The sequence below is a fragment of the Cyprinodon tularosa genome, unplaced genomic scaffold (genome assembly GCF_016077235.1).
Source record: "Cyprinodon tularosa strain WSP-4 unplaced genomic scaffold, ASM1607723v1 ctg194, whole genome shotgun sequence".
In the NCBI taxonomy this organism is placed as follows: domain Eukaryota; kingdom Metazoa; phylum Chordata; class Actinopteri; order Cyprinodontiformes; family Cyprinodontidae; genus Cyprinodon; species Cyprinodon tularosa.
In genome coordinates, this window is record NW_024038699.1 from 838938 (window position 1) to 865256 (window position 26319).

Consider the following 26319-nt stretch of genomic DNA (forward strand, 5'->3'; position numbering starts at 1 on the left):
TAACCTGGGATTATAGTGCTACATAAGATTTATCTAAGAAGTAGATGCAAAGAAATGAAATGCGAGGTGTTGGGAGAAAGAAAACAACACAGGAAAAAATAAAAATCTAGATAAGTATTTTTTTCCTAAAATAAGTGCATTTGCTTTTGGATTTAGAAGGCAAAGGAGCCATTTTGCCAATGGAAGAAGACAATTTACACTTAAAATAAGAAAAGACAATTGAAATGTCTTCTTTCAAGTACATATTATCTAATTATCTTATTTTAAAAGTAAAAATACTAATTCAATTGGCAAACTATCTCATTTACCTCCTCAAATTAAGGTTAAATACACTTAATTTAAGACATTTTTACTTATTTCTACATCATTTTTCAAGTGAAAGAGGGAATTCTTGTAACTTTAATGTGGGAAAAAAGCAAGATTTTGTAGAAATCTTTGTTATGAAGGCAGCTGCTTATAGCAATAAGTTATATTTTTTTCTTTTATTTAACTATCAAACACTTACCTAAAATATAAGCTCAGTACTGAATAAAATAAACTACAGTTACTGGTAAGTGTAATAAATGTATTTTTACTGTGATAATCAAAGTTTAGGCAGCTATATTGGATTTGAAGTTCAGGCTAATGAGGAAAATCTGAGACTCGCCTTGAAATTTTAACTTTTAAAATAAAAAAAAAGAGCACACTATGCATGCTTTACTTAATAAAGCAATGCAATCCAATCCAGTATTGCTTCAGTTGTGACAAATTGCACCAAAAGTTCAACATGTATGATTACCTTTGCAAAGAGCTGAACGTCTCTGCTGAGGGGCCTTTGCAACATGAACTCAAAAGACCAACATGAAAAACCAAATAAAAACAGGAACTCTGTTAAAGCGATTTATTTTAACCTGCTTAACATTTTATCTACATACATGGAAATCTCCCCCACAAAAAAAAAAAAAAAAAAAGGTAATATACAGAATATCAATTTAAACCAGCAGGATGGAAGAAGAAGAAAAAAAAAAAAACAATATCCAGCTTAAGAAAAACATCAAATCCAAGTGCATAAATACAAAATCAAACAAGAAGGAAAAGCCATTTCACTTAAACTTCATAAATACAACTCGGCAATGTTATTTCTCTCTGGAGCCAACCTGTACATTCAACCCTTCGCCACTCTGGGTGCAGTTTGCATTCACATCAGATTTAAACATGATTATTCAGTTTATAAACCACTTTATGAACATCAGATCAACACTGAAACTGGAGATAAGACTCCTTCACACAGAGTGATCCGATCATTTAAAAGTGATATAAATCCCAAAAAGAGAGCGAAGACATCAAACCAAATCGTTGACCTTTTAACTGGGAGGCGATTTTATTTGGGACAGTGCATAAAACTCCGCTTCCTGTTTATAGGTTTGGCCTCTTGGATGGACTTTTCGATACTTTACGCCCAAATCTGACATTAAGGTGCTTTCTGAGAGTCAGAAACTCTCTTTTTTTTGTTACCCTGGCAGTCAGCTGTAATTTATGTCCTACCGTAGGAATGTGGCCACTTTCACTCCACTGAATACAAGGTTAGGTTTAAGGACAGCATGGTTATAATATCTGCATGCCAGTAATAAATCCAGGCTGTAGGATGGGTCTTTACAAAATAAAGAAGGAAAATAAATGTTCAATTAAAGAATTTCTGTGAGATTTTGACATGAATGCAGCAGAGAACCTCCGCTCCAAAAAGCCCCGCCTCTATCATAGTTAAAAGACATTTACAGTATAGACAATGTATGAACACGATGATGGCCAGCCATGTATGAGGCACACATGACAGAAAACACCTTTTCTTATGATTGAATACACTAGCTTCAAAAACAGACACGTAACGTAAACCCCCGAAAACATCAATAGTAAAATATCCAAAACCGATGGTGAGTGATTAACGGTTTCTGTTTTTTTGTTTCTGTGAATTCTGACGCTGCTTCAGCAGATCGTCTTCACAGAGGCTACATGGGAGTATCAAAGTGCTTTCATCTCCTCTTCCATCCCTCCCCCCAGATCTCCACCCAGAACATTTCCTGTTTTTATTTCCCCCGTGCCACAAGGTTTCCCACGTTTCCTCCGGCGCTACAGTTAGCTCAGAGATACCACCCCCGCAGGACGATGAGATCTGCCACGGGAAATTGCGCAGCACGATGGAAAGGAGTGGAGACGCAGCTTTAATCTCTGGTATAAAAACAGGGTTATTTATTTAGCCAACCTTCCACCGTGTGGGATGATAGGAGAAGACGGACACCACATAAGGCTGCACGCTGCATGATGTCATTCCACCGAGCCGACTGCCCTTAGTGTCACTCTGAGCACCGGAGGGAAAGGAGGAGGAAGGCAGGGATTTATGCGTTTTGCTTTTTTAGTTTTGTCGTTAACGTTTCGTATTTTGTCCAGCTCCAGTCTTGCTCCTTTAAAGAAGGAAAAAAAAAAAAATCACCATTAAATTAAAAAAGAAATGGTCCTAAAAGAGAAAGTTTGTAGTTTATGAAGCAGTTTCTCCCAAGGAGAGCTTATGAGAAGTTAGTATCCTACCTAAAGCAAATTCCTACCCTAATGTTTGCATTTACTGAGCAAGAAAACCAAAAAAACATTCTTGGAAATTGAAACTAAAATCAAGAGCACTTTTTCTAAAATTAGATCATTTTAGAGTTTATTTCAGTAACTCAAAACAAAAACTAAACACCAATAGAGAGCTGTGGAATATAGCTTCTGTTTCAATCCAATAGATAAAAAAGCAGTTTTTAAACAACAGAATTGATTTAAGTATAAAAGCCTCCCAGAAACTGGATGAAGAGTTTTTAATTTATCGGACTGAGGTAAGATGTTTACTGCTCATAACCTCTCCACAGAACATAGCTGTTAAAAAAACAAACTATAACTTAAAGAAAGGATAAAACGTTTCATCAAAAGTGTTTTCTTGTTTTAAATTATTGTCAATAATAGAGTTTTGACATATTCGGATATAAATAATTAACAATAAAGCAGTTTTCAAAATGAAAAATGGCTCTTTTTCCAGGTTCATTTGTTGCCCACACCAAAGCTGGAATTGTATCGTCATTCCTGGAGGTTAGCTCGCCAACATGGCGGATATACAGGTGCTGGTCATAAAATTAGAATATCATGAAAAAGTAGATTGATTTCAGTAATTCCATTTAAAAAGTGAAACTTGTATATTATATTCATACATTACATACAAACTCATATATTTCAGATGTTTATTTTGTTTAATTTTGATGATTACAAATGACAACAAATAAAAATCTCAAATTCATCATATCAGAAAATTTGAATATTACTGAAGACCAATAAAAACAAAGGATTTATAGAAATGTTGGCCAACTGAAAAGTATGAACATGAAAAGTATGAGCATGTACAGCACTCAGTATTTAGTTGGGCCTCCTTTGGCCTGTATTACTGCAGCAATGCGGCGTGGCATGGAGTCGATCAGTCTGTGGCACTGCTCAGGTGTTATGATAGCCCAGGTTGCTCTAATAGTGGCTTTAGCTCTTCTGAATTGTTGGGTCTGGTGTATTGCATCTTCTTCTTCACAATACCCCATAGATTTTCTATGGGGTTAAGGTCAGGAGAGTTTGCTGGCCAATTAAGAACAGGGATACCATGGTCCTTCAACCAGGTACTGGTAGCTTTGGCACTGTGTGCAGGTGGCAAGTCCTGTTGGAAAATGAAATCTGCATCTCCAAAAAGTTGGTCAGCTGCAGGAAGCATGAAGTGCTCTAAAACTTCCTGGTATGTGGCTGCGTTGACCCTGGACCTCAGAAAACACAATGGACCAACACCAGCAGATGACATGGCACCCCAAACCATCACTGACTGTGGAAACTTTACACTGGACTTCAAGCAACGTGGATGAAGTGCCTCTCTTCTTTTCCTCCAGACTCTGGGACCTTGATTTCCAAAGGAAATGCAAAATTTACTTTCATCAGAGAACATGACTTTGGACCACTCACCAGCAGTCCAGTCCTGTTTCTCTTTAGCCCAGGCAAGACGCTTCTGACGCTGTCTGTGGTTCAAGAGTGGCTTGACACAAGGAATGCGACAGCAGAAACCCATGTCTTTCATACGTCTGTGTGTGGTGGTTCTTGAAGCACTCACTCCAGCTGCAGTCCACTCTTTGTGAATCTCCCCCACATTTTTGAATGGGTTTTGTTTCACAATCCTCTCCAGGGTGCGGTTATCTCTCTTGCTTGTACACTTTTTTCGACCACATCTTTTCCTTCCCTTCGCCTCTCTATTAATGTGCTTGGACACTGAGCTCTGTGAACAGCCAGCCTCTTTAGCGATGACCTTTTGTGTCTTGCCCTCCTTGTGCAAGGTGTCGATGGTCGTCTTTTGGACAACTGTCAAGTCAGCAGTCTTCCCCATGATTGTGTAGCCTATAGAACTAGACTGAAAGACCATTTAAAGGCTTTTGCAGGTGGTTTGAGTTAATTAGCTGATTAGAGTGTGGCACCAGGGGCCATCAATTTTGAACCTTTTCACAATATTCTAATTTTCTGATATGATGAATTTGAGATTTTCATTTGTTGTCATTTGTAATCATCAAAATTAAACAAAATAAACATCTGAAATATATGAGTTTGTATGTAATGTATGAATATAATATACAAGTTTCACTTTTTAAATGGAATTACTGAAATCAATCTACTTTTTCATGATATTCTAATTTTATGACCAGCACCTGTACACACTGAAACGGATAGCGATGAAAATACTCGTGAATCTTCAACAATTCAGATTATTTCAATGGACAAACAGGTTCTGCAACAACTGCCGATTATGTTGGAACCTGATGCCTCGTCAGATGAGGAAAATGTTTAGTTTTTTTTTTTTTTAGGCCACTCAGAGAGCCCGCTACGCTCTAGAGCGACGCATCACTACACATCTCTATCACTGCAGTTATCAGCAAAAATTCCGTAAAACTTCAAAAAATATCCACTGGACTTGGTTTTCAAGATTTGAAGACGTTTCGCCACCTCTCCAGGAAGCTTTCTCAATTCAAATTGAATTGATTTCATTCATTTGAATTGAGAAAGCTTCCTGGAGAGGTGGCGAAACGTCTTCAAATCTTGAAAACCAAGTCCAGTGGATATTTTTTGAATTTTTACGGAATGACTTTGACCTGGATGACTGAGAACCTTCATCAGCATATCAGCAAAAATACAACTCTTTAGCTCCTCATGGTGGAACATCGCTGCTTTTGGGGAAGCAGCAAAGCATTCGGGCGCTATGGCGTGTTCTCAGATTAGAATGAACTATCTCCTAAATTAGCTTGCCGTACATTAATAATGACCATCTAGGCATCGCTGTGAAAAAACAACCATTCCTCTTATTAACTCACTTTTCATCCCATCTTTAAAAACGTAAACTACATTTTTGTCTTATAGAAATGATCCTCATGTTTGCAGCTCAAGCTGCTTTTGGGTTAAAATGTTCTTCAACCTTAAAAATCAACGCAGACCAAGCTTTCCCATTTGTGTTGCTGTGGATGAAGTTGTTAAACAGATTTGATGTTAAGTAACCAAATGAACCCAAATATTTATGAACTCACCACTATGCTCTTTGCTTGTTCGTCCGTGGCCTCCTGCATCAGATTGGTCAGCTGACTGAGGTACTTCTGGTTCTCCTGCAGCAGACGTGGAGCAGCGCTGCTTGAAAACATAAAAAACCCCAAACATTTAGTCTCAGCTCAGTCACATGAGACCCGCTCGTTTTAATCAAATTAGACAAGGCAAGTTTATATTTGTATAACACAATTCAGCACATGGAACATTCAAGTTGCTTTACATGAATTGGACAATAAAATATAAGAAAAATAAAAGGAGAGTAAAAAAAAATAAAGATTAAAAACATGATAAATGGATGTAGTAAAACAAACAAAAACAACCTTAAACTAATAAAACCTCAGTTAGCAGTTTAACAGTGAAAGGCAGCTCTAAACAAATAGTTTTTTTTTTTTTTTTGGCTTAAAAGAACTCAGGCTTTCAGCACCTTTATAGTCTTCTGGGAGTTTGCTCCAGATCAGTGGAGCATAGAAACTAAATTCTGCTTTTCCATGTCTGGTTCTAGTTCTGGGTGGAAGGCTGGAATTAGAAGACCTGAGTGGTCTGGGAAGTTTATCGACTGACAACAAATCTTTTTATGTAATGAGGTGCTGATACATTCAGTGATTTATAGACTAAACAAAGGGCTTCAAAGTCTATTCTTTGAGCAACAGGGAAGGAGTTCAGAACCAGGCTGATGTGCTCTACTTCCTTAGTTCTAGTGAGAACACAAGCAGCAGCATTTTGGATCAGCTGCAGCTGTATGATGGAATTTGTAGGCAAACCTGTGAAGATGTTGTTGCAGTTATCAATTCTACTAAAGATAAATGCATAAATGATTGTTTCCAGAAGCTGCTCCTTTAATCCTGAAAATATTATTCATGTGAAAAGAGGCTGACTTACTAACTGCCTTTATGTGCCTCTGAAGGTTCAGGTCTGAGTCCCTCATGACACCAAGATTTCAACCATAATCAGTGGTTTCTAGCTGTAGTAGCTTAAGCTGTGAGCTAACTGTTGATCTGCCCTCCTTTGGTTCATAGACAATTATCTACATTTTGTTTTTTAAGGAGAAAGAGAGCGTAAGTGAAGAACACACACATATGCAAATACTAAACTACTTTTATATATAATTTTTTGACTGTTAAATATCCTTTTAGTGTCAAGTATGTCTTGAGAAAAAAATCAGTTATACAAAGTAGGAGGCTAATCCAAAGCTCCTATAAAAAATTTTTTTTCCCCAGACTCAAATGTTTAGGCTTCTTCAAACGTTTCTGTAAGATGTTCTGGATAAAAATGATTCTAGAAATTTGAAGTCAATGTCGAACTTCTGTGAGAGGGGAGTCAAAATTGAGAAAATGAACCTTTTCTCTATAAATTCATGACATCTAGGTCACTTCTAACCCCGTTTGTCTTCAAGCTTAAATGAACTCAAACTCAAATGTTTTAACCTATAATTGCTAGGGGTGTAAATAATAATCGTTTTGTATCGATGCATCGATCCAAAAGCCGACGATCCGATGCATCGACACGTCCGCAAGAGAATCGATTCATGTTTTTTTTTCCTCCGGTCTATTTTTATCCATTTGCTCCTGGGCGTAATTCTCCTCCCGTGCTGCGGTGGCGCTAAACCTATTTTGCCCTCCTACCTCGCTTCCTGGTTATACTCTTACAGCAGTGTGTTGCAGTAAGGTTCACACAGACATTTTTAAATTATGCTCAGTATTTAAGCGTGGTCTGAGCTACACACTGTGGGTCTAGATACGGCCGAGGCGGTGAGGAAGTGGGGGCGAGTTTAGTCCGACGACGGAGGGACAGGAGGACCAAAAAGAGCAGAGATCCAGGTGGAAAAATGGTCCCAGCGTTCTCGCCCACCTCGCTCTTCTAGCGAGTCAAACTTCACGAGTTGTTTTCCACAATTTCGGTCATAAAAACAAAACAAGCCGGCCTCCTGTCTGCTGCACTGTTTGCGGCCAGCTACAATCTGGGAGAGGAGCAGCGGAGCGTCACTCAAGGGGGCGGTGACGTCGACATTTTGGAGCCTTCTTCTTTTTTTTAATGGCGGTTGGCAAACAACTTATAGGTGCATTACCACCACCTTCCAGAATGGAGTATGGACCAGACAAACTATTATATTCTCCCTAAAATACCCGTTCTTCTTAGAAAGTTAAAAATACTCCCAAAAACTACATCCCCAGATTACCTTTGAAACAATTCCCTTATATCTAGTTTATTTTTATTCCTGTCTAACTCTCTATGCAACATCTCTCTTTCCTGAGTATATTTATTACATTCTAAACAAATATGTTGGACAGTTTCTCTGGAGCCGAGGTATTGCATTGAACTCATTACACGGATATTGTGCAGTATTTCTGCAGTATTTTTTGATGCAACTTTTCTACTTCTGTTATTTGCTGTTGTTTCTAAAGAAAATGCATAATGATATTACAGCTTTCATTGATTTATTTCAAACTTGAAACTTTGTTTAGCCTGTAGGGTGTAAAAAAAAAAATAAGAATACACCACGATGCGATTCGATTAATCGGTTAAATTTTTTTATTTTTTATTATTGAGTATCGAAAATAATCGAATCGTTGGGTCAGGAAATCGATACTGAATCGAATCGCCATGATGGATGTGATTTACACCCCTAATAATTGCCCATCCATACATCTGCTTAGGGCTGATTTATCTTTGAAAAAAGGTGATATTGACCCCTTTAGAAATATAAAAAGGCTCTGAAAATGCGTCCAGGTGTTTGTTTGGTGATTAGTGACAGAGTTACCTGTCATTACGTCCAGGCAGCGACGTCAGGGGATGAGGGGAGCTGACAGGCTGAGCGGATTGGGACCATGGAGAAACCTGCAGCAGATGGGAGGACTCTGGACTGGCTGCCATGGAGTTCCGAGAAGAGTTCTGGGCCTGAACAAAAAAAACAAAAAAAAACCACACATTTACTGACAATGAAAAAAAGAACATGAACAACCAAAATCAAGAACACAGGGAGCCCACTTTCTTTCTTGAACACTTGAAGTTCACAAAAACAGGAATATATTGTAGAGGTGAGTATTGGCATGGGTATTTTGACATGATACCTGTCACAATATATCGCTATCAAAATTAAATGTATAGATTGAAAAAAAGGTGCTGTAGATGTTTATCAGAACATATTGATCGTTCAGTTTTTTTGGTATCTATGTTGTTTGGAGATGGCGTTAGCCCACATCTTCCACTGCTACTGCCTGAACTGCAGATATGGTGCAGCGCCATATCTGCACGGAGCAAAAAGTAGTGATCATCTGTCCGAACGGTTGCAGTAAGCTTGTATGAGCTATGAGAACAGCAACTTTTAAACAGAGAGTGCTGAGGAGAAATGGGCTCGTGCACGCTCTCGCACGCATTTAACAGGCGTTTCCTCTCGGGACCGGGTACAGGGTTTTGCATGCGTGTTATTTTTTTTAAAGTGGAGAAGGCGGGTCTTTTATAAAATTTGCGAAAATCCTCCACAATAACTTTAAAGCTATATCCACACGAACGTGCATACATGGAAGTGAAATGCTCGTGCAGGAGAGAAAAAACAAACAATAAGAGGGTATGTAAAGGGGTAAAAAATTTGCCCTTTTGATTTATTTATATTATATATATATATATATATATATATATATATATGAAAATACCAGGTTACGACTCCTAATCATCTGAAGGAGCAAATATTTCCCTATTCTCCATTTTGTTTTTTCTTGTAATTAAATGCTAGACCTCTTCAGGACTGTAGAGGAACTGATCTCTCTTCACAGTCCTCTAATTTATTTTTTGTGTTCCGACTTCAACAATTGCGCCACCCAGTGGCCAAGCATAGCTACTTCAGAGTATCTTTGTGCTGCAAACTTAAATAATTTTTTTTCTGGAAAAAAAAAGATAAACAAAAACATTCAAAAAAAGTAATTCTTTTAGATGTTCTACCTATCAAAGTAGTTCCCACCGGTCAGCTATTCAAACACAAAACCAAAGGATGAGCTTAATAATAAAAGCCTTGACTTTTACTCACACAGGCAATCTTGAGTAAATGCCAGAACTCTTTCTGTCTCTTGATCTGCATTTGCATCACTGTGTTGTCAGCGTCTTTGATGTTCTCCAGGGTTTTCTCTATCCGTGGAAAAAGGTCAATGATCTTCTGTTTGCTATTCAGGATTTTGCTGTAGGCAGAAACGACCGGATTAAATCAGAACTCTGTGGTTCTGAGTAAAACCGTGTTTTCCTATCAAAGACTTTATCCTTACAAACTGTTTATAATAACAAGAGGATGAATCAAAGAAAGATAATTTTCTGTAAACTTACAGGTCTGATGTCCTACCTCAGGTGGGTGTACAGATCTTTGAGAACCTTGTCTTGGTTCTGAACCGTCTGGATGATTGCCTTCACCATTTCAGAGCTGTCGCCGGTGCCATCGGAGTCAGCAGCTGAGGAACAAAACATTTGATTTAAACTAACTTTTTGATCTTTTTTGCATGATTTAAAAAACTAAAAATATGCCCCACCTTTGCATGTCCTCTTCAGCTGCACGTAGAGCTCGATTGCCTTCCCTTCTCTGGAATAAAATGCATTTACAACATTTAAATGTCTAACGATCCTTATTCTAGAGTTTTTATCTATTGAACCTTTAAACCGCGGCATGTTTAAAATGTATGCATCATCCCTCTGCCTCCTTCATTCCCTTACAGCAGCAGAAACGGTTCATTCACACTCACAGCAGCTCCATCTTGTCTCCTTGTCGCCGAGCATACGGGCTCCTCTGGAGCTCCACAATCTCAGAGTGCAGAGCCATGATCTCGTCCTCCAAATGGCTCACTTCTGCCACCTGCAGAACACCACCACAAACAAGTTTTTATTTACAAAAATATAAACTCAAGCAAAGGTTTTCCACCTGTTATTACCTGTGCAAAGGTAGCAGCTCTTTCTTCATTTTCCTGCCAGGCTTTCAGCATCTTTTCAGAAGCTTTAAACAAACAGTGGACACTAATCAATGCATAGGATTTTGCTGTGTTGCAGGAATAAAACATTTCAGCTGCCATCCAACACTCACATATCCCATAGTGCATCTGGTCGCTGTATTTCTCCAGGTCATACTGGATGCTACTCTTAAAGAAATCCAGCTTGGCTCTGAGCTGCTGAGAGAAGCCGAACATGCTGTTCTTATACCTGGTCAGGTTGGTGTTGAAGCGCAGGAGGCTCAGCCTGCAGAACGGGGTGGAGAGCAGGACGAAGAAGGTTTGTTTAACACAGAGGTTCAGCTGCTCAATCAACGTCTGCTGGAGTCAGTCCCATTTAAAACAACTACATCACTTCCTGTATGCTTACAAAATTGGTTTAAATTCTTCTGTTTTTATGGAACCCAAGGTCAACATCCTTGGGCTGTTAAAGATTGAATTAGTTTGAAAAAAGGTCTGTTAAAGGTAAAAGGCTTGTCCTACAAGAGCTGCTTACAAGCAATGCAACAGTTGTAACTCATGAACTAGACATACAGGTAAAAGCCAGTAAATTAGAATATTTTGAAAAACTTGATTTATTTCAGTAATTGTATTCAAAAGGTGTAACTTGTACATTATATTTATTCATTGCACACAGACTGATACATTCAAATGTTTCATTCATTTAATTTTGATGATTTGAAGTGGCAACAAATGAAAATCCAAAATTCCGTGTGTCACAAAATTAGAATATTGTGTAAGGGTTAAATTTTGAAGACACCTGGTGCCACAAACTAATCAGCTGATTAACTCAAAACACCTGCAAAGGGCTTTAAATGGTCTCTCAGTCCAGTTCTGGAGCCTACACAAACATGGGGAAAACTTCAGATTTGACAGCTGTCCAAAAGGCGACCATTGACACATTGCACAAGGAGGGAAAGACACAAAAGGTTATTGCTGAAGAGGCTGGCTGTTCTCAGAGTTCTGTGTCCAAACACATTAATAGAGAGGCAAAGGGAAGGAAAAACTGTGGTCAGAAAAAGTGTACAAGCGATAGGGATCACCGCGCCCTAGTCAAGATTGTGAAAAAAAAACCCATTCAAAAATGTGGGGGAGATTCACAAGGAATGGACAGCTGCTGGAGTCAGTGCTTCAAGATCCACCAGCAAGAGACGCTTGAAAGACATGGGCTTCAACTGCCGCATACCTCGTGTCAAGCCACTGTTGACCAAGAAACAGCGCGAAAAGCGTCTTGCCTGGGCTAAAGAGAAACAGGACTGGACTGCTGCTGAGTGGTCCAAAGTCATGTTTTCTGACGAAAACAAATTTTGCATTTCCTTTGGAAATCGAGGTCCCAGAGTCTGGAGGAAGACAGGAGAGGCACAGGATCCAAGTTGCCCAAAGTCTAGTGTAAAGTTTCCACCATCAGTGATGTTTGGGGTGCCATGTCATCTGCTGGTGTCGGTCCATTGTGTTTCCTGAGATCCAGGGTCAACGCAGCCGTCTACCAGCAAGTTCTAGAGCACTTCATGCTTCCTGCTGCTGACCTGCTCTATGGAGATGGAGATTTCAGGTTCCAACAGGACTTGGCGCCTGCACACAGCACAAAATCTACCCGTGCCTGGTTTACGGACCATGGTATTTCTGTTCTAAATTGGCCAGCCAACTCCCCTGACCTTGGCCCCTTAGAAAATCTGTGGGGTATTGTGAAAAGGAAGATGCAGAATGCCAGACCCAAAAACCCAGAAGAGTTGAAGGCCACTATCAGAGCAACCTAGGCTCTCATAACACCTGAGCAGTGCCAGAAACTCATCGACTCCATGCCACGCCGCATTAATGCAGTAATTGAGGCAAAAGGAGCTCCAACCAAGTATTGAGTATTGTACATGCTCATCTTTTTCATTTTCATACTTTTCAGTTGGCCAACATTTCTAAAAAATCCCTTTTTTGTATTAGCCTTAATATTCTAATTCTGTGACACACACGGAATTTTGGATTTTCATTTGTTGCCACTTCAAATCATCAAAATTAAATAAAATAAACATTTGAATGCATCAGTCTGTGTGCAATGAATAAATATAATGTACAAGTTACACCTTTTGAATTCAATTACTGAAATAAATCAAGTTTTTCAAAATATTCTAATTTACTAGCTTTTACCTGTACTTAAACTGTTGCACCACAGTTTATCCTTACAGTCAACTTTCTACCAATATGGTTAAATTTAGCATCATATACCATCTGAACATCTATCTAGTCTTCTCCATGACTTCTTTGATGATTCATGCATTTAAATTTACTGAGAAGCAGAATTTTAGGTTTCATTCAAACAAACACAAACAAAAATCAGAGGACTTTCTGAAATACATAAATGTGTAACAGCTCTGTAGAAGTTTTTGTTTTTTTAGATACATAAACTAAAGCATTTGTGAATTATAAAAATGCTCTATTGCATCTAACGACAAACTGTTTCTCTGAAAAACCGAGTACGATGTTCTTCCTGGAAGTGGCTGATCTGATGACAAGCTAAAAAAAAAAAGTCAAAGGAAATGGGTGTCTCACATGGCAGCTCTCTGGCCTTGGAAGAGTCTGCTGTAGTCGTCCTTTAGACCACAGATGTAGTTCACTGCTTCCCCCCAAACTTTCTTTAACTCCATCAGAGGTAACGGCTTTTTCGAATCTTGTACTGTAAATTAAAAACGTGACATTTCTCACTTCTATTCATAAAGGATTATTTATGGAGGGAAACCTCCTATGATAGATTTACTACAGCCTGACAGCAGCTCACCGATGTTGTTGACTCGCTCAGGAAGGAGTCTGGCATTCAAGCGACCAGAGTAGTTGGTGATGCTCTTGTCAAACAAGTAAACAATATACTCATCCCAGCCTCTCTATACAAGAAAAGAAAGAGTAATAAATAAGGGAATAAAGGAATCTTAAACAAACATTTTCATTTAAATTACACTCCGGGTTAAACAGAAGATGCATTTTGTTACTGTTAAAATATTTTCAATAATACATATTTTACCTATGTCTTTAGTTTTGTCTCTAGAATACCATTACATATGATATATAATATCTAAATTTAGAAGCAAATTGGCTGAAACAGAACCAAAGCAAATCCTTAAGAATTCAATTAAATATCAGACTTAAAACCCATTTTGAGATCCTGAAGTGATTCAGGCTCGGCTAAATTTATTGCATTGTGTGACTGGATGCAAATACAGTCAGCAGGTCCTAAAGCAAACAGACTAGGTGTTCTTCAACACCTAGGAGCATAAACCCCCCCCGCTTCCTCATCACAGTCTGGACTCTACTGGAAGAGCTGACAATACTTTATTGTAGTTGAAAGGTGCCTTCGCTGATTTAGTTTTGGTTCGCTTCACCTTTCCTTCCCCACTGTAGCTTCCTGAGAAACCTTGATGTTTGAGAATGTGCTGTCTGCTTTGTTTCAATGCCTCTATTTAAAGCTACGCTACAAAATGCTAAAAAAAAAAAAGCTAATAAAAAGCTAAAGACATTGAATTGAATTTCCCCAGAGGGTCAATAAAGGATATATTTCAATTCCTATGACTTTGCATCAAGAAGTTTATACTTCTCAGCAACTTTCTGAATATGTTAAGGCATAAATCTTTATTCATTTGGTACACATGCTTACCGAACCAAAGGAGATATACTGGATATTATTATTACAAATACGGGCGCTGGCACACCCCTAGCACTCATAATGGCAGCACAAAGTTTACAGGTTGCAAAAGGCTTTACAACCGGTATTCTTAAGAACCGTATCCTGCAGAGATGCCAATTCTAATCAGCCAGTTGTCAAAGGAAAAGCTAAAAACTCTATCCTGAAAAGGTAGTACTAACGTACCATGCCATCCAACGGGACACACTGGTTAGCGGGCTTCCTGGGGTCCAGAGAGACGCCCGTCTCCTGCAGCAGCTCCTGATTCACAACTTCAATCTTGGTTTCAGCCTCAATGCGCAGCTGCAGACTATGAAGACTCTCATCTGGACTTAGTTTGAAGGAAAGGACCTGAGCTGTGGTCATGTTTAGGATGTGGACGACCTGAAGACAAGAGAAAACGTCAAGAAAAAAAGGAACATTAAATTACATTTGTTATGAACAAACCAAAAGTTAGGAACCATCCAGAAGAGGGTTCTTTTGATTTAGTTTAGGTTCAAGTTCAAAACTTATCAATAACAGGGAGGAGCTGGACAAGGAGCGATTCAAGAAGAAACCTCTGCTGATCAAAAAGAATATAAAACATTCTCTATAATCCCATTTATGGAAAAAGTTCTGTAGCTCAAAAGATGGGACTTCTTTTAAAGGTCTGCATTCTTTAACATCTGGTATGAAACAGCATTTAGGAGACTGAAATTAGCACCAGCAGTAAAACATGGCGCTGGTAAAATAATTAATCAGATTAATTGTGATTCATCAATTATTGAAATAATAGTCAAATAATTAAGTAATTGATTAACCATTAAGTGGAGTGTAGACTCTTAAATATGCCTTTAGCTGACAGATTGACCCACCTTGAGCAGAAATTATACCGAAATTGTAAAAGAAAATATGTCAACATTTTGCATTTCAAAGAAAGAAAAAAAAATGCTCTTTCCAGAACTCTTCAAGTGGAAAAGTTTTAGTTTCACCTGGGTTAATTTTGTAAAACGTCTTCTTTAAAGAAACTCTTTCAATCAGATTATTAATCCATTAATTGAAAATAATAATTGCAGCCTTAGGTAGTATTATGATTTGTATCCAGTTTGCTGCTTCATGACCTATATATTAAATGTGTTAGGATTATTTTTTGTCATTCATGTATGCGTTTGATTAAACCTTGATGTAACCTCCCTTTTAAGTATAGTAGATGCCTTACATAGTTTTCCTACCCATGGTTTAACAGTAAAAAAAACATAACTGCAGTCACTCCTGCAAGCTCCAGTGGCAAACTATGGTCAGCCTACAGTAGGTAAATCTGCATTTTCTTGTTCATATTAAAAGGTGGAGATACAAGCAGCCCTTCCCAATTTGAAAAAAAAGGAGGGGGGTTTAAATAATAAACAAGCTAAAAAGAAAGAAGAAGGCTGGTTGGAGGAAGTTTGTTTAGCATGCAGCCAAGTGGATGGTCTACATGGTCCCATCATTCCAAATTTGGCATTTAATATTTTTGTGTTTTCACAGAACATTTAAAGCAGCTTACAGCTCTAGATGCTGTTTTTTATTTATTTTATTTATTGATATTATGTTTGATTGTCCTGCTCATTTAGCAGTTTTTTTTTTTTTTATACTGTTGATAAAGTATTCAGGTTAACATTAGAATCCATTATGCGATCATATAACGGGTCTCTTTGAACTGAGCTCTCAGGCTGATTATAAACTCTGGTTATTTCTCCAAAATAGAGCCAAGTTAATTAACATTATTCCCCTTAATTAACTCAAGGTATCCTTTTTTGGACCTGATCTGAAACATAAGTGTAATGCAAACAAAAAATTAAAATGGTGATAACGTATTTCACATCCCTTATTGAAACAAAAAAGTAAATCTAATATAAAAAAAACAATAATCATAAAACACTAAGAGTAAATAAGGGGAATATGCTTCTCAGCAGGGACGGAGTTTGGAAAAATTAACTGTTTTATGATTTATTAGATTTAAGGCTGTGATGTTAATATATTTTTGTTGCATATTTTAAGCTCCCTGTATGCTGTAAATATTTGACTTTATCATGGAATAACCTTCATGTAAGAAGCTCCTATGGGAACTCACATTCATATTCAGTAACTCGTCAAGCATCTCAAAGCACATGGGTTTCTTTGTGAGCCGCTGAACTGGGCCTCCTCTCTGCTCTTGATTCCACTTCAGCATAAACTGCAGGACGTTTTCCAGCGGTTCCACCAAAGTCCTGCATCACAAGGACAGAAATCAGAAATTATTGACAAATTTGATCTAAAACTGTGAGGAAAAAAGCAGTACTAAAAAGTACCAGTACTATTATTTTGCATGCAAACCTGCTGAGATTGTTTGGATGTGCCAGATGTGTTGAGAACTTGACTTCCCCATTTGAATCCTCCACTGCCATTATGTCTTTTGGACCTTTATTTTTCACTATGCCAGCCCTGCACAACAGAAACAAATCAGCACAGATCAAGTAGCTTCAACATACCTAATTTTTAATTATTTTCTATGAACCCACACATTTTGAGCCTGTTTTGTTTTAGCATAGTTCCTGAATGATTTCATGTCTGTAACATCCGGAACATGTTTACTAACTTGGAGTACTATGCTGAGCTCCTGCATCACTCTGAACCAGCTCATCAACATGATAAATGTATTGCTTATGATGGTTTTCTTCAACATAAGTTTGTCACATTGTTTTCCTCCTATATTACAATCGAGCCTCAGTAGCAGCGTGTTTGATTGACTATATAGTATAGCGTAATAAGCCCTTTATTTTCCAGAGATAGAAGTGACTTATACGGAATGTGTTGCAGTTTTGACCAAACATGATGATCAGCATTTAGAACAAACATCTGCACTGGTCTAATAATTTCAAAGGGCAACAAATCAAATCTTTGCCAACCAAACACTTCATGAGGGGGAGTGACGGCCTAGTGGTTAGGGCATAGACCTTGGTTAGAGTCCCCACTCCCACTGACTGCCCTTAAACCCTTAAAGGGGAACGCCGTTTTTTTTTACATTTGGCCCTTGCTTTTATGTTATTACATCATGTTCTACTCACCTATATAAGTTATGTGTCATTTGGAGCTGTTCTGAAGATATTCGGTTTTGTTATTTTAAAGTAACGTCTTCCTATGGGCAACAAGTTGAAGGAACAAACTAAACTGTTCATAATTTATCATTTATGGTACGCCAGCATTCATAACATGTAGGCGAACCACTGTCCCCCAGACATCCGTGGTTATATTTTTTATATTTATACGTTTTAAAAACAAAGCGGCGCGTGTATGAGGTCATCCGCGCATGCGAACTGGAGTCGTAACAGAAAGCCCGGGCCACAGGCGGCTACGCTCTACTCCTTCTACTCGTTCGGCTAGCTAATCTGAATCGTTCAATTCCATTTCGAGAGCGAGATCATCTGTGATAGTAGCACTAGACATCTTCCAGGCATGTGAGTAAAACTAGCAGCAGTTCAGTGGACAGGATAAATGAACGGTAGCCGGCGGATGACATCATACACGCGACGCTCCGTTTTTAAAAGATATAAATATAAAAAATATAACAGCGGATGTCTGGGGGACATTGATTTACCTACGTTATGAATGCTGGCGTACCATAAAGAATAAATTATGAACAATTTAGTTTGTGCCTTCAAGTCGATTGCTCATAGGAAGATGTTACTTGGATATAACCTAATCGAATATCTTTAGAACAGCTCCAAATGAGACAAGACTCATATGGGTGAGTAGAACATGATTTAATAATGTAAAATCAAAGGGGCAATGTAAAAAAAAAAATCGGCATAACCCTTTAACCCCCAAACTGCTCCCCGGGCGCCCCACAATGGCAGAGAGATCATTTCGTTGCTCTGTACTTGTGACAGTGTAATGACAATAAAAACTGGAAAGAAAAAAGTAAAGCTTCTCTTTTTTCCTCCATTTCCCTCAAGGTGGTCTTTTTTTAACAGATAAACTAAATGAGGCCTGTTTACAGCAAGGTGGAGAGCTTCTCTTTTTCTGCAATTTTAGCTTATACTTGGGGTAAATTTGGGATATCCAGAAGTTTGGTTTATCCCCTTCAAATTATCTTTTCAAATATCCAAGAACGCTGGGAAAAGAGCAATCTGACATGACTTTCTCTGACAACTTTCTTAGAGCGTGCTCCTAAGGAGGCTGTAAATGAAAAATCCTTCCACATGTGGCCTAAGCTGATCTTACCACTGCACAGGTTGCCAGTTGTGCAGAAAAGGACGGAAACCACAGCAGCATTCGAAAACCATGGTGCCAAAGCTCCAGTAGTCTACAGCAACTGTGTATGGCTTGTTGTCAAACAGCTCAGGAGCCTGCAGAGAAACAGGAGCTGGATGTGATGACAAACACTTTATGGTTTGATTTATCATCTTTAAAGGAGAAATTAAAGAAAATGAGCATGAAACTTGTTTAGTTGACTAGATATTTCAAAGATGAGGACATTATTTAGGTCTCTACCAGATATTGAAGAGTTCCCACAAACGAAGTGCACAGACTGCCCTGGTCCAGATCTTTGGCGTAACCCAAGTCAATGATTTTATGAATCACCTGAAAAGGAAATGGACAAAATAAAAAATAAAAATAAGTTGAAACCATTCAGATACGTGACGACAAAGACAACTCAATTCAGAAACGCAGAGCTGTACCTTTCCGTTGCAGTCTTGGAGCACTATGTTTTCAGGTTTAAGGTCCCTGTGTATGATCTTGTGTTCGTGCAGATACTGAATGCCATTTCCTGGAACAGACGTTAGTGATTAGATTAATTGAGGTGGTTTTAAAATGCTTCTATAAATTCAATGGATGCAAACAGAAATAGTGGACATACCAACATCATGGAGCAAAGAAAGCACTTCACTTTCTCTCAGACCGCAGCAGTTTTCAGGCTTACTCAGCACCTGTTGTCAGTTAAAATCACAACAACAAATATGTTAGAAAGATGATTATTTTACAATGTGGAATAATACAAGTGCTTTAACGGATGTGTATTTATGGATTACCCTATCCTTTAACATTATACAAGTTGATTAACACCCATCACCTTGTTTGCTTTGCAGATCCTGCAGAACATAGTGTTCCTGAACATTCCTTATGAAAAATTTAATGCCTCAAATTGGTAAGGACACTTAATCCAAGTACGTCTGTGTTCACTGTAATAAGCTCCTAACAAGTACAGCTGGAAGTGGGTAAGGTGCTAGGAAGAGGGAGCAGCTTGCTTCCTAGCATAATTTAGCATAGAGACCTTCTGACGTTACAATCTGCAGCTAGGAGCTAAATGGTTACCCACAATCCTTTGTGTGATAGACCGTATAGGCCTAGCCCACCTTATGGAGTCATGTGTTCCCCTTTGTATATATATTTTTTTTTAATGGAGAGCTTCAGCCATTCGCTTAATTTTTATAACTTTTGTTTTTTTGTAGTTCTTCTCTGGGAGGCTGTAATTCCAAATTGACCAGCGTTAACTATGTCTGCTGCATAATGATGACTATAAGGCTGAAAGCTGACTGGATTCAGTCCAGAGCTCCGTTCCTACCTTGGATGGAGTTCTTACTTAAAAGGGAAGAGAAAGGAGCAGAGAGCCGTTTGTTTTTGGGACAAATCGAGATCACTGATTGGTCAGCTGCTGACAAGCCTCTAAGATTGATTGACATGTGGCACCATGTAGATAAATCTGTACATTTTCCATAACTCTGGCCGTCACTAAGTCTACGTAGACAACTTCATTTCTATATTTTTCTATACAAGGCCATGTTGGGTAAACTGCCGGCATATTTATGCAATCTCCTCAAGCTAAATTCCAGCAATTTTCATCTCCGTTCCACCAGGTGACGCTCTTACCAGATTCCAATGGTTTTTACTGAGCTGGGGAAGAAATCCTTCTCTTACTTTGCTCCATGGTCCTGGAATAATTTGCAAAACTTGCTCCATTTAAATGATCTAGTCCCATTGAATAAATTTAAGGCCATGTTAAAATGTCATGTCATTCAAAAATGTAACTGCCCTATGTGACCTGTCTTTTCCTCTATGTGAGATTTTGTCTATGTTGTATTTCTGTTTGTATTTTAACTGGTGTGCCGTCTTGGCCAGGTCTCCCTCGAAAAAGAGATTTCAATCTCAAGGGACTTCCTGGTTAAATAAAGGTTAAATAAATAAAAAATAAAAAAAACTCTTTTATTACTCATCATTAAATGGTAAGGAAGAGAATAAACTGACTGGACAAGTAATGAGCCAAATCTGTTCAACTATATGTCTTATCTAATTTGGCTTATACTCAACATTTTGTATTTGTAAACAGAATTTTTTTTAGCATGCAGGATATTTCCAATGCATAATAAACACTAATGAACAATATAAAGGTATTCACAGAATATCTTCAAACAGTTTATTAGCCATCTATTCAAGAAGTCTTGTTTTAGTGGTACTGAACCTTTTTACATCAGACCACATGTAAGCACATTATCACAAGGAAGTGCAATGTAAACTGTAAGTTTTAAAGTCTGCAGCATAGACAAAGAAAGAGGGCTCACTGTTACAATAGTTTATTTGTTATTTTTATTTGACAGTTCTGTACTATTTCTCCTCATTTAAACAGAGAAGGGCGTCTTTCACAGAGGACATTGAGCAGATAAAGAAAATGGGTGGAAGGATGATTTAAATCTTATAATAGTCCTAATAATCATGCCGATTATTTAAAATAAAATAATGATCAAAAACCGTGATCTATTTTAACTTTAAGGCATGATCTGCTTCGATGGAAAAATGTCTGGAAGTATTCCGCTGATTTTCTCAATTAAAATTCAGTTTGTGGTTGAACTGATGTAAACAAAAAAACAACAACAAAAACAAAGTGGGGAACTCTCACGTTTCTCAGGTCTCCCCTGGAGCAGTACTCCATGGCCAGGAGCGGAAGATCATTTAAGGCAATCGTCTTAATTTCCTCTGGGACCTCCTTTGCAGTCACGACATTAACATGCTCCAGCCTGAGTGAGAGGGACAAAAATTACAGACACTCTAAATCGTTTTATACCATCTGCAAAAAGAAATTTAGCTTCAAAACATCTTCAAGTTGTTTAAAATAACTTAAGTTATTTGAAAGACAGCAGAACTTCAGGTCAAGTACGTCAGAGGAGTGAAATTCAAAAATGGGGTACTTACTTTTTCATGATCTGTATTTCTCTGCACCATCTGTCCCTGTTCCTTGGTGTGAGGTCCAGACGACACATTTTCACTGCTATTTTTTCCTTTGATTGCTATACATATAAAAAAACAGATTAGAGAGAAACAATGCATCACTTGAAAGAATCAGCAGAAGGTGCTACCAAGTGTTCAAAGGAAAAATAAAGCTGGGGGGAAAATAAAACAGTTTTGCTACTCTCTCTTTCCTTCTGTGTGCCGTCAAACTCACTTCTAGAATATTACTTCCATACAAAGATCCAGAGTGAGAGTGTCTTACTTTTGTTGAATGTAATGTGACCAAAATTTAGACCTTCTGAAATCAAAAAACTAAGTTTATGTAAAATTGAGATTATATTGAAAATAACTAACCATTCCTAGTGTGATATAGGGTGGTAAATAAATAACTGATTTAAAATTAACCGTTGATTAAACCTACAGTGTGTAATAATTACAGGGATATAAAGTCAGAAATTGAATATATTATACATAACTATGTTATTTATCATCACCTATGAGCTCAGCCTTTTAACCATAATATCTGCGTTGCCTTAGAATTCGTTATTTATAATTACATAGGAGCGGGTCTCGCAGCCATGGAGGCAGACATCTTTGCGCTACGGCAAGCGCAGAGGCAACAAACTAGCGATTGCGAGATCGCCCATTACGCTCAAAAGTAACTACGGCAAGTTGAGAGAGATGAACTGAGACGGTACTGAACAATAGATGGCAGTATTATGCCTGAAAAGCGTTTAGTCTGCCTGAAACCAAAGAAGAAGAAGCAGGTATGCTGCGCTTCAGTAACAAGAAAGGTGAACAAGGCGGCAGGCATGAGTGACTTTGCAAACTGTGTGGCCAAACATCAGACGAATGGAGGATCATGCCTACTCTGTATCACAACGAAAAGCGGCGGACACCGAACCCCCGTCATCTAAGAAGCGGAAACACGACGAGAATAAACGCAAGCGTGACAAAAAACACGGATCAACATTGGCACAGCATTTACACGATGGAAGTCACTGATGGAGGAAAAAGGTTTTCAAAGTGACGCTCAAGTTGCCAGTTTTCTCTTGGACAGGTAATTAATCCTACACACACAATTGTCTTTTTATACACGTAATACCCCACCCCCACATCCAGTTTCAACCAAACTATTGTCAAGATGTCTGGTAGCATTACCTAGATAAGGCCACAGCTTCATAAAATTACCACAGCTGATAGTGGCGTGTGTGAGTGTGAGAGAGACAGATATATGAAGCTGCATATTAGCGAGCTACGGATATATACCTCGGTTACTTCTCTCCGGCTCCTTTGGAGATCTTCAAGCCTTTCCTCCACTGCTCTAGTCACCCCGCTTTCACCTCTCTCTCGCCTGGCCCTGGCTGCACGCCCACCACGGCCTCTCTGCCCTCTTCCTCGCCCTCTTCCTCTCCCTCTTCCTCGCCTTGTAACCCCCGTGCCACAAACAAGACTTGGACTCTGTAAACGGGGAATATATATTCTTCCAGCGAACACAATCTCGCTGTTAAACTAATGACTACAATTACTTTGTCTGTTTATATCACCATGCAAAGCAGCTCACCAAAACGTCACAACGATGTAGAAAAAATTACGGGTATATTTATTATCTTAAGTCTACATGAAATCTATACCCTACACAGACTAATGAAATACTATCTGTAAAATTATCTATGTAAACAAACCTCATTACTTGAGAAAGTAGGTAATGCGGACGTCGTGGAAGACATTTTGTCCCGTAACGCTCGCCGTACTGTTGGGGGGGAGAAGCGGTGGGGGGGAGATGTTCATGTTGCTGCAGTCTGCAGTCTGAGCGCTAGATGTCGCTGAAAATTACACACTGTAGCTTTAATGGTTTATTAGATAAAATTTTGTTCCAGTGGATTATTCCATCACATCTAGTTTAACTGAAAAAGTGTTAATTACCGCCGTCCCTGTTCATTCTTTGTCGGAGCCTCACTGGAATTTGCAAGAGAAGTTCTGATGGAGCAGAGGCATGAATCAATCCAGAGTACGGACCAGGGATTATTTACATTGTTTAAAAGCAACAAGGATGCAGAATGCACTTTATGCTGCTCCGTTTCTAAAATTCTAAATAAATCAATGAAAGCTGTAATATCGTTATGAATTTTATTTGAGAAACAACAGCAAATAACAGAAGTAGCAAAGTTGTTGACCACCTAGGCCTATGAAAACCTCATTCACTGAAAAAAAAATGCCTCTGTGTTATGGATTCTGAAAGGCCTTGCATCAAAAAATACTGCAAGCGGAAAGAGGGTAGTGGCGAAAGGAAGCGCGGTAGGAGGGCAAAATAGGTTTAGCGCCACCGCAGCACGGGAGTAAGAATTACTTTCAGGAGCAAATGGATAAAAATAGACCGGAGGGAAAAAAAAAACATGAATCGATACTCTTGCAGACATGTCGATGCATAGGATCGTCAGCTGTAGGATCGATGCATCGATACAACATGATTATTCTTTAAACCCCTACTAATTTTATACTATAGAATGTTACAAAAGGCTTGTTCAAGTAACATTCCTAAAACAGGGACGAAAAATCAAAAAGAAAATGTATGAAAACAACGGACCCATGTAAAATAGCCAATGAGTTAAAAAAAGATTGTTTCTATCAGTATAAAAAATATCTGAGATTTTAGATGTCGGCAGATAAAATCCGATATTAGTTTTTAACTAATACAGTGGAAACCGCTTATCGTGGTCACGGATATAGTAATCAATCCCTTATAGTGTTCAAAAGGCTTGGGACAGAATCATTTCTATACAAATGCTGTTTAAATAATTTGTTTACAGTAATCAAGAAATCTGCTTATAGTGTTCATTTTTGGCCATTTTCTGAATGTAAACATGTGCAAAAATAATTAATAAGTGGATCGAAAGTGATGCCAGAGCCTGTGACGGATGAGGACAGATCACAGGAGTACAAGAGCGCTTTGGTGCGGGTACCAGTGCTGCACGCAGCAAAGAGAAGGATGAAGAAGAAGAGACCGTTGTCTCTACCAGAGCTGAAATGAGGAATGCAGTTTGCATTTTAAAGACTGGTCTCTTGCATGTTGGTTTCAAAATCTTTGACCTTTTAAATAATTTTGAAGAAGAAGTGAACTCGGTGTATGACAACACTCTGATCCAGGGAATCATGGATTAATATGTGAAGTGATTTCTTAATGCGGCGCAGCAGATCCGCAATACAAAACAGACGTAGGCTAGCTTTAATTTTCTATAGGCTATGCAGTTATCTTCTATTTTGTTGTTCTATGAAAAGGTTTGTTTCAAACTTCAGACTTGTAAAAAAAAAAAATGCACCGGTGGCAGCAGGCTACCAGAGTTATGTCTGCGCACAGCAGTATACTGTAATTAAACTTGCATGGTACTGGAATAAAATTCAGTAAATGTGGAAGCTATCCGTTTCATTTACTTTTTCTCATTGAAAAACCACACAAATGTGATTTGTGTAGTTTTTTTGTGTGCAATAAAAAATAAGTGAAATAGTGTTCAAACTGGCTCTGGAACAATGTGATCACTAAAAGTATTGGACCAATACCCCTACTTTCAATAGTTCAACTAAAAAATTATGTTTATTTTATAGTTGTTTTTTTAAGTTTTTGTTTTATTTGTTTGTTTGCTTTAAAAAGTGTAAGCATTTTGTAAAAGAGAATATAAATGACAATGGGAAGGAAAATTATGAGGTAATGAAACAGGGATCAGTGATGGTGACGACTTCCTGTGACGACACTCACGCAGTTCTGGAGGAGGTAAACATGGGCAAAGCCTCCTATACCCAACCTTTCCTTCAGCTCCCAGTCCCCGAAGGTCTGGGTCTGCCTGAAGGGAGCCTTCTCCATTGTTGAAAGGAGTGCTGCAACAAAACGTAAAAACAACACAGGAGCCACAACGATAAAAAAAAATAATTACGAGAATATGATGCGACAGTCTGTCAAATTACATCTAGCTAAACAAAGCTACCAAAAACAAGGACAGGGCTACACCGTGAAACATTTTTTCTTCCCATACCAACATTCTAACCCTAACATCTTATTAAAGCCACTCGGTTATGTAGCACCAGTTATACTTCTAGATTTGATTAAAAAAAGGAATAAAGAAATGTTTCTTGACATTAGCTGACCAGCGAGCTAACTAGCAATTCCATTGACCAGGAAATAGCCGGTGCCCATCTCTAGCTTCTTAGAAGCGAAAGCACCAAGGCCTGTGAAAATCGATTTAATAAATGTTACGTAGTTAGAAAAATACAAAACGTCGCTTTAAGACTCACCTCGCCTTCCTAGGAAAGTGTCATGGGTCCGTTGGGAGAATAGTTTTATATATCTGTCTGTTTTTAGGTGGCAGCAGCAACACAGCGCTCTGATTGTGGACTTTCCCAACACAGACCTTCATACGGCTGTACTACAAGAAAACCAACCCGTGGTGCGTTCAAAGACACCACGGACAGACTGCTTAAAAGTAGGTCCTGGATATTTATCTCCTTTTTCTTCTCTGTTATAATAGATTACAAATGAGCAGTAAAAGCGCTTTTAAGACTCTCTTTATTTTTATTTTTTTTTTATTCATTTACATATGGTTCAGATCAGATATCAGGTAAACTGTAAAGTGGGCTGTTAATTTTGATTATCTTAAATATTTTTATCCTAGAATTGAGCGAATTATCTTCTTTTGGGTTAGGGATAGCCCAAATAAAACAAAATTAAGAAATGTTATATATATATAAAAAAAAAAACTGTTTTCTCACCCCTCGTGGGGTGGTATGTGTCATCCTCAAGCTCGGGTCCTCTACCAGAACCCTGGGAGTTTGAGGGTTCTGCGCAGTATCTTAGCTGTTCCTAGGACT

General features: G+C 38.4%; 1 protein-coding gene across 3 annotated transcripts; it reads right to left on the reverse strand.

The window, feature by feature from the left end:
- Nucleotides 1-1499: 1499 nt before the first annotated feature.
- LOC119782488 (inhibitor of nuclear factor kappa-B kinase subunit alpha-like) lies at nucleotides 1500-25907 on the reverse strand. 3 transcript variants are annotated; one of them, XM_038283478.1, is made up of 22 exons: nucleotides 25747-25907; nucleotides 25214-25332; nucleotides 21424-21518; nucleotides 21131-21248; nucleotides 19097-19166; nucleotides 18918-19006; nucleotides 18730-18819; nucleotides 18460-18584; nucleotides 16573-16680; nucleotides 16331-16466; nucleotides 14428-14625; nucleotides 13345-13447; nucleotides 13119-13242; nucleotides 10673-10824; nucleotides 10524-10585; nucleotides 10338-10447; nucleotides 10128-10177; nucleotides 9944-10049; nucleotides 9638-9785; nucleotides 8375-8511; nucleotides 5601-5697; nucleotides 1500-2438 (listed from the first exon to the last, which is right to left on the reverse strand). In XM_038283478.1, exons 2-22 carry the CDS (start codon nucleotides 25316-25318, stop codon nucleotides 2373-2375), a joined length of 2289 nt encoding a protein of 762 aa, XP_038139406.1. In that variant the 5' UTR covers nucleotides 25319-25332; nucleotides 25747-25907; the 3' UTR covers nucleotides 1500-2372. The 3 variants fall into 3 exon arrangements, with proteins under 3 accessions (XP_038139406.1, XP_038139405.1, XP_038139407.1); XM_038283477.1 differs by having other exon boundaries at nucleotides 5601-5700; XM_038283479.1 differs by lacking the exons at nucleotides 1500-2438; nucleotides 5601-5697; nucleotides 8375-8511 and having other exon boundaries at nucleotides 9643-9785; nucleotides 9928-10049.
- Between the last annotated feature and the right edge of the window lie 412 nt (nucleotides 25908-26319).